General features: G+C 35.7%; 1 protein-coding gene across 1 annotated transcript in view; it reads right to left on the reverse strand.

The window, feature by feature from the left end:
* The window catches only part of LOC107717002 (ubiquitin-conjugating enzyme E2 E3), a 50,092-nt gene that overhangs the window by 800 nt on the left and 40,063 nt on the right, over positions 1-9,229 (reverse strand). Inside the window, exons 4-6 of the mRNA XM_016523645.1 lie at positions 8,420-8,552; positions 3,788-3,935; positions 5-136 (exon numbers count right to left, since the gene is read on the reverse strand). Of these exons, the coding sequence (XP_016379131.1) occupies positions 39-136; positions 3,788-3,935; positions 8,420-8,552 (379 nt within the window). The 3' untranslated portion in view covers positions 5-38. The remainder of the gene's footprint in view (positions 1-4; positions 137-3,787; positions 3,936-8,419; positions 8,553-9,229) is intronic.

Consider the following 9,229-nt stretch of genomic DNA (forward strand, 5'->3'; position numbering starts at 1 on the left):
ACGGGTGGGGGGTGGATGGGAGGGCGAGCGGGCGCCGTCTATGTGGCGTATCTCTTGGTCCACTGTCGAGCTATCCTGTCATGCTCTGCTCTGTTGGTCAGGTACTGAGTAGCTATGCTTCCCACCAGAGGATCCGCTGAGAGACAGAAGAACGGAAAGGAAAAAAGTGAGACATTCTTATACCCGGGAGTCAGCGAGAACACAGTATTCTGAAAGACCCAAGACGGGCGCTGGGAAGGACACAGTGGGAGAGAGAGCAGTGGGAAGTCAGCCATCGTGGAGAGTAAATGAAAGAGCCGTGTGGGATTCAACAGACACATCTGTCATGTGCTGACTCGACAATGTCAGAGATGTTTTCGAGACAAACACCGTGACGGCTTTACAGGATTCCAAACTGTAGGCCTCTTCCTAAACGTCTGGTTTTCCTTACTCGCGACGAAACCTTCACTTCAAGCAACACAACAATGAAGATGCAAAATGAAGTCCTCAGCTTTAACATCAGCTTTTCTGGATTCAATAAATCAATTTTTTTTTAAATTTACAGGCAGTGTTATTTTAGTATTATTTATATAAATTATTAATTTGTTTTAATTGTAGTGCTTCAACTTATTGTACTTCAGTTAATGGCCAAGGCAACATTTCAAATTTTCAAGTCTTTTGGAGTATTTTTCATCTAATATTTGTGCTTTATTTCAGTTTTTTTTATTAATGATAATTGTTTTATTAATTTTAGTTCAAAATAACTCATTTAGAACAATTACTGTATTTTCCTTTGATTTTAGGGTTAAGAAACTGTAAACTCCATGCTGGCATGACGGGTATCAAATTAAATAAATACTTTTTCATTTTTATTTATATTTTTATTTCCCTATGTATTTTCTATCGCTTTCTGCTTCTGATTTTGCCCATTTGAGGCTAAAATCAACCTGACTAGAAACATGCAACATGAAGCCTAAAGTTCAGACTTCAGCTTCAATTTCACATAAATATGATAAATATTCATAGTATTTATTAATATTTTGAATTAGCCATTTTCTTTTTTTTTGCAGTTTTAGTAATTTTTGTACTTCAACTTACACTTGCCAAGGCAGCCTTTCTCATTTTCATTTGTCTTTTCATTTGAGTTTTTTTTTTTAAATGTAATATTTATTAGACAAGTGCTTTTCATCAAATATTTCCATTTCATTTCAGTTTTATTTCAATTAATGACAATTATTTTAATAGTTTTACACAATAACAACCCTGAATGTAGGATATGGTTTTGGGCCAAGATTTTTTAATCAAACAATTTTCCTTTGATTTTAGACAACAGTAAGCTCTCTGCTGGCATAATGGATATCTAATTAAATAAACAAATACATTAAAGTTCTATTTTATATATTTTTATTAGTGCTGTCAACGATTAATCGCAATTAATTAATGTTTTGTTTACATATTATATGTGTGTGTACTGTGTATATTTATTATTTATATATAAATACACACACATGCATGTATATATTTCAGAAAAATTTTGTTTGTATATTAAATATATTTATATATATTATATTAATATAAATATATATGCAAATACATATAAATATACACAGTACATACACATATATTATGTTAACAAAAACGTTTATTTTGGAACGCGATTAATCGCGATTAATCGTTTGACCGCATTCATTTTTATATCTTTATTTCTTCTATCGCTTTCTTCTTCTGATTTTGCCCATTTGAGGCTTTGTCAGTGTGCAAATGAATACTGGTTGGTTCCTTGGATATTTTCATGGTGAGTAACAGGTTGAAATAGTACACAAGAGCAATTTAAAAACCTTCTCAGGTTTTTAAACTTTGCTTTAGGTAAAAACTCAAAATTGGATTACAAAAATGATAGCCTAGCGGTTAGCGCACTGACATATAGTGCAACTGCACGTCTGGCAACCCGAGTTTGAAGTCCCGACTCGTGGTTCTTTGTCAATCCCCTTCCCAACTCTCCTCCCCACACTTTCCTGTCATTCTCTACTGTCCTGTCCATTAAAAAGCATGAAAAAAATGGATTTAGGGTTGACTCTGCTAAAAAAAAAAAAAATCTTTGAGGGTGTTTGCGAAGTAACAAATCAGCACAATTTAATAAAATACTGTATCTTTAAGAGACACTGGACTCTGGATTTAAGAGCATATTAGTGGATCCAGAACTTGTGTTTGTGATTATGGAATGTCCTATTCAGCACCGTGTATATATAATCTGATGAAAATGAATATTGTCGAAATAATTTATTTCTCTATGTTTCTTCAGGAGTGTCCAGATCTGCTCCTGGAGGCCCACCTTCCTGCAGAGTTTAACCTTTAAGTTCAATCATAATTTAGCACACCTGAACGGGCTAATCAAGGTTTTTAGGATTAATAGAAACATCCAGTTAGGTGTGTTGGAGCAGGCTGGAGCTGAACTCTGCAGGAAGGTGTCTCTCCAGGAGCAGGATCAGACACCCCTGCCTTAGGGCCTTCAGTGAAATAAAGAAAGTATCAAAAGCGCAAATAAACGGGAAAATCCACATGGTCAGAATCATCATCTGATGGGTGTAGTCTTTCAGATATGTCGTGGTTGAGACCTTTTAGTGAACCTGAGTTATGCAATCAAGCATTAGGTACGAAATTAGAGCATGAATACTGCAACAGATGTTCTGCAATTACTGATTTGTAGATAAACAAGAAAAGTTTTTTTTTGCATTACTATGTCAATAGCCTCTTTGGTACTACAAGTTGGCTGTGACATAAAGAATGCAATCAAGGATGTTCATAGGTTATCCTATTCTGCATAGAAGGACCAGATTTAAAGGGATAGTTCATCCAAATATGACAATTATGTCATCATCCCCTCATACTCATGATATTCCAAACCTGTCTGGAATCCGTGAAGCACAAAAGATGATTTCTGAGAGATCGAAACCCATTTATTTTCATTGTATGAACACAATAACACTGGGTCTCATTTGCTAATAATTGCGTGGTTTATTTTCTATCTGTAAGCACAGGAGATGTTCTCATGAAAAAAATTCAACCTAAAACATGAATTTGTTCTTAACCTGGTTAGGAGTTTGTCTCTCACAATTTGCAATTCTGAGAAAAGAAATTGAAGAGATATATGTGAGGCAAACTCAAAAGTTTAAATCGTTGCAGTTTGCTAGAATTGAGTGTACATCTCGCAATTCTGACTATTTTGTTACAACTGAGTTTACATCTTGCAATTTAGTTTTTTTTTTTTGTTCCTGCCACATAATAAAACAGGTCATTGCAACTTTTTATCTGACAATTCTGATTTTTTTTGTCTCAGAATTGCAAGTTTATATCTAGCGATTGTGAGTTAACATTTCACAAAGTCAGAAAAATGTAAAAATTGTGAGATAAAAAGTCACAACTACCTTTTCATTTTTTATTCCATGGTGGAAATTGGCTTTCATATGGTAGTTCCAACATTTATTCGTAAATTTAGAATACATTTTAGTACGAAAGGTATTTGGTGAATCATGATTTGTTCATGAAAACATGCGTAAGGAAATCTGCATTTTCATGAACAAATCATATTTCACCAATAACTGAAATATGGGATGAGGCCCACTGAGTTTTACAGAACAAAGTGCATTTTTGGAATGACATTAGGGTGAGTAAAAGATGACAGAATTCTCATTTTTGGATTAACTATCACTTTTAAAATGCACATCTAATTATTGTCCTCTGATTTCACTAGTAAAGCTATGCTTAGGTCTTGGGCCATTTTTTATCAGCCTTGAATTGCTGTGCTCACCTGGATTGCAGTCTGTCAGCAGAGAACAGATGGAAAGCAGGACCTTCGAGATGGTCAGAGCTGGGCTCCAGTTATCCTTCAGGATGTCCAGGCAGATCACACCCTGACTGTTGATGTTGCAGTGATAGATCCTCGTGCGGAACGTGACCTGCACATGAGGGGAGGAAACCAAAACCATCACAAAACAAGTCCATCTAAAAAGGGATGATGTTGGCTCACCAGTCCAGAACCACATTTAATACTCTGGATGTGTTTTAACAGGGCTTTCATTATAGACGGGGCTTTTGAGAGCTGGATGGCAGCTTTCACTCTCATTAACGACTCTCTCAGAAACCAGGGCTGAATCCTGAAAGCTATCGATCCAGTGAGAAAAGAGAGCCAAGCAAGCTTAATCCGACCCAGCTTCTCAACTGTGTGACAGTAGCCCTTATCTAGAGTATTGGCAACTTCTGGCCCCCGGCTTACAGGACCAAAGGGATGCCGCTGACTGCAGTATTGTGGGAGGGCCGAGTCTGCCGGATAAGGGTCAAGGGATAGACCGGGTCATGCATTATTCTGCTCCCTTAGCACATGAAGAGTGCTTCTTGTTTGTTGACTGCGTCTCACTCTGCCCCCTGCAGCAGCTACTAAGACGTCCGTCACATGATGCAGCATAAACCGAGCGACCAAAATAACCCTGCCTGCCTGGCACAATGCGGGTATTGTATGAACATGGTGGTCTTGGAGTCTGAAAACACAGCCAGCATGACACGGGCAGCCTGTGTGAGGCCTCACGGCCAATGCTGGGAAACAAAACAAGACAGAGTTCATGACATATGCCCCCTATGGAGAGAAAGTGAGAGAAAAACCTAGTGAGCTGACTATTTAGCATGTAAAGGCATCATAGTGACACTAGCAATGCAAAGACTGTTCCTAAAGTTGGGAAGCTGGCTTTTTTAGTCAAATGTAAACTAACAATAAACAGAAATGCATTGTACATCTGAAAAATAAAATACTGATAGGATATTTATTATCCTAAACTACTATCATTAAAAAAAAAAAAAAAAAAAAATCACACACTATAACATACAATATTTACTGTTTTGTCCATCCCTTTGTCAAGCATTCCTGAGTCACATTTACACAGAAATATTAATCCAAGAATGCTCAAGTTAAGAGAAATGTTGAATGTAAACATAGTTACATAAGCATTTTATATATAAAATACAAGTATAATGTTTTACATACAGCACAATATTTACTACTTAATGCAACACACGCATACACTTAATAAATATTGAGAAATGTTCCTACTTTACCCAATATTGTACTGTATGTGCTGTGAATTTTCTTAAGTTTGAAGTTTGAAGTTTTAAGGCGGCTAAAATGTTAAATTTGCCCCAGTGTTTTGGACTTTTGCAAGAAATTACAAATGCAATATTAATTATAAAATAATTATAATTTAATATTAATATGTTTAACAAAATGAGTAGTATATTTAATGCAACACAGACATACACTTAATAAGCATAAAAATATAATTGAATATTAAAATGTTTTAATAAATAAATTTATACAATTATTATATTAAATATTATAAACTATGAAAAGTATATATATGGAAAGGTTTTTTCCTTTGCATTTTTTATAAGATTTGCATACAAACAACGACATTGCTAAAACAATCCCCGTTCACATGAATCTGCAAAAATGACAAACGTTGTATTATGCATGCCAGGCCAGTAGTTGGCAACGTCACTTTGTACAGAAACACTATGCGAACACGTAATATGAATGAGCATGACTTCACCATTTTCCGCAAATTTGTGTTTTTGTCGATTACACAGAGACGATTAATGGTATTGTTTTCAAAAACGTGCACTTTGAAAACCCGTTTTCAAAAGTTTTCAAAAACACCATTGTCGTATAAAACTTTTTCAGGTTTTTGTTGAAAGCGATGTAATCTAAATGCCCCCTTAGTTCAGATATAACTGACAGCAAGTGAACTTCTTGATAGTTGAATTCATTTGAATGTTAATCAAAGCCATAATCAGATCTTTACTGAATTATCATCCTTTGACATAATTAGCTTAGTAACAAAGGCATCTGTGTAGGCAGCAGACAGCCAGGTAGGGTTTTAAAGTTTCTAAACAGACAGACAGAGAGAAAAAAAAAAGAGACAAGACTAGTGCTGGGCGGTATGACCAAAAATTTATATCACGGTATTTTTCAAAATTATACCGGTTTCAAGGTACATGATGGTATTTTAGCTGTTCCCTCACCACAGTGAAACAGTGAAAAGGGAACCCTTTCAAACAGTGTCGCGTTCCGAACATTGTTTAAGCGACATACACCGCATTGTTACCATATTGCGGTATTTAAAAAAATTCATATCATAACAAAAATAAACACCGGTATTCGTTATGAACCAGTATACCGCCCAACACTAGACAAGACACAAAATAAATGAGAAAGAGCTCTTTTTAAATGCACATTATGACCCAACCAAACTACGTTAGAGCCTTTTTTTTTTACAGCTCGAGTTAATCGATACTCTTATTTCTAGACAGACTTTTAGGATGAAACGCCTGTCTCTCTGTCTTTTCCACCCTGTTCCCAAACACAGACAGACTCATTCACAAAAGCACAGATTAGCGGACCACAAACCAAGCTGCACGGGCAACGACTTCACAGAGCACCGGCCCAAACGAACGTAGGCGAGATCGGCCCCCAAGTTGCCCTGTGTTTCATCTGGTGACAAAAGAATGAGGGGGTGCGGGCCGCCGGCTCTGCACTCAGAGGATGAATCCTGTTTATAATTAGTGGATTAGAGCTTTGCAGTGGCTTGATCTGAACAAAGAGCCCCCTCCAGCCCATGAGCTTTATATAAACTTGTTGTTTACAGATGCCACTGACGATCGAGATGAGGGCCAGACTGAGGCGGAGAGCCACTCGGAGCGGCGCAAACTCCCAAACATGCTGAGGAAGGAAATTCGGATACTAATTAATCAGAAATGCCGTGGTTGACTCTTTCACCTTTATAGCTGGAGCCGTAGTAAATCAGCTTCCCTAAACCACATCTCTGCCTGTCGGCATCTCGCTAATTGCTTTACACTGGAAATAGCCAGTGCTCGAAGGAGTACGTTCATTTATGCAGCACACAAAACAAACAATCGTTCAGCTTCACATGATCCTTGAGGTATTTTAACAGAGGTCAATCAATACCTGTTCTGAATGATCTGTTTCAGAGTGTCCTTGGTAGAGCTAATACATCTTAATTAAAGGCCACTGCTCTTTGTGGCCGACTAGAGACTAATAATAGCAAAACACACATACACCGAAGGGTTCAAGAGTCTACTTGTGAAAATGCTTCAATTTTGTATTTTACAATAATAGTTTAATAGCTTTTTCCCCATTACAAATTATATCGGCAGACATATTTTCAGTGAAAAGCTTTGTTCTCCATCTTGAACTTTAATGAAAGCAAGAATATCTTACCATCTGTATAAAAGAGTAGTAAGATTGGTGACCTAGAAATTTTACATCATAACATTTTTATTTTATAAATCCAAAAACTTTAATTCCAGAATTAAATTACATTTAAAAAATAAGGACTTTTGTATGTGTGGATTATTGTACTACTATGTATATTTGTCTCATGTAATTATTATATTCTTATTTTTAATTCAGCTTTTTACAACATGTATCAGAGCTTGCACTGTAAAAAATTATTTTTTTGATGTTGTAAACAAAACGTTATGTTTTACAAGAAAATACTATTTCAGTCTTTCTACTTTAAAAGTTCATGTTTAATTCAATGTGTTATTTGCCATTTCTTTGTTTTTATTTGTGAATTTACTAGCAATTGAACTGAAAATTGTTTCAAAGCCAACCTTTTTTTTTTCAGTGTGGTTAGGAAAACATTTGAACCATTGTGCCATATGGACACGCAACAAAAAACCCTTTAAATATCCAACAATAGTTGATGTAGAATTAAAAGCAGTGGAATACATAGTAAATAAATGTAAATAACTTTCAGATTATACAGTATAATGCTTAAATTATAATTTACTTTCATATAGGTTAGGAATGTCATGGGATTTTGATTCATGAACTTCTATTCTGAAGAACCGCATCAAACGGCTGATACAGCTGTTTTATGTTCTGCCCCATATTCAAGAACAGCTTTGATGTACTGAGTCTGAAGTGCTTCCAAATATGTTCCAATGCATTTGATTTTGCATTTATATTGAGACCCCGTTGCGAAACGTAATGAGCTGCCTATGCAGCTTCTGAAAGCATGATGATGCTGCCTTCTAAGACGCCTTCTTCTGGCCAAGTTCTAAGGCATTCATAAGTATTTCATGTATCATTCACTTATAAGCTGCTGTGTCAGTCAGAATTCTCTCTTAGAAGGCAGCAGCCTATATAGGCAGTAAAAAGCATGACCGCTCACTAGGTTTTGAAACAGAGCCTTAAGAGTTTAGTTCCAAACCTCCATCCTGGTACACTTGCCTGTAATTTTCAAGACTTTGATTAGAGCTGTAAGTAACCAAAGTAGGAAGGAAACTCTCTAGAAGCAGGATTAAGCATCCACTTTTTCAAACCTCAAAAAGAATGAATAAAAAGGGAAGATGTTTTCCCATACTGTACCTTTGGTGGCTTGAAGGGGTAATCGGAAGAGAAGGTGATATCCAGAAAGAACACGCCTCCCTCATAGACTGAACCTGGAGGGCCCAGAATGGTGGATCTCCACTCATAGATGTTGTCGCCCTTGGGTCCCGCACTGAAAAACACACACATAAGCCAAGGTGATTGAGCATCTTACACCCAAGACTGAAATACTGGCCAATATTTGCCCATTGTGAGAATACGAGCATTGGCTGATTGACAGAACCATTGCATACCAACATCCAAACATATTGTGTTTTAATTATTTTCACTGAATTGAGAAAACAATGTTTTACAAAAAAAAAATAATAATAAAATAAAATAAAAAATAAATAAAATGTTTGATTTGGTTTGATTTCAGCTTACGTATATATATTTCAGCATAAAAAGATTATGGATAAAATAAAATAAAATAATATCAAAATAAATAAAATGAAATAAATTAAATCAGATTTTCATATTAAGAGTAATTAATTCTGTGCATCAACAATGCATATAGTATATATGACAAAATATAACAGACTCTTGTCTTGGTGCATGATGCCACAACATTTAGTTTTTAAAGCAGCACTGAGGTGGCATGAATATATTTACACATGGATCACGATCACAGGACACAATGTACCACTTGCAAGTTGATCATTCTTGCTCACATATAAAGAAACCAAGGCATGCACTAATTAACAATGACAAATAAAGGGTCACTCTAATGTGGCAATGAACAATATTAATAAATATAAATAAATTAAATACAAAAAAAAAAAAAAAAAAAAAAACAGGTTTTTAAACTTT

Source organism: Sinocyclocheilus rhinocerous, unplaced genomic scaffold (genome assembly GCF_001515625.1).
Source record: "Sinocyclocheilus rhinocerous isolate Xijiao unplaced genomic scaffold, SAMN03320098_v1.1 scaffold1802, whole genome shotgun sequence".
In the NCBI taxonomy this organism is placed as follows: domain Eukaryota; kingdom Metazoa; phylum Chordata; class Actinopteri; order Cypriniformes; family Cyprinidae; genus Sinocyclocheilus; species Sinocyclocheilus rhinocerous.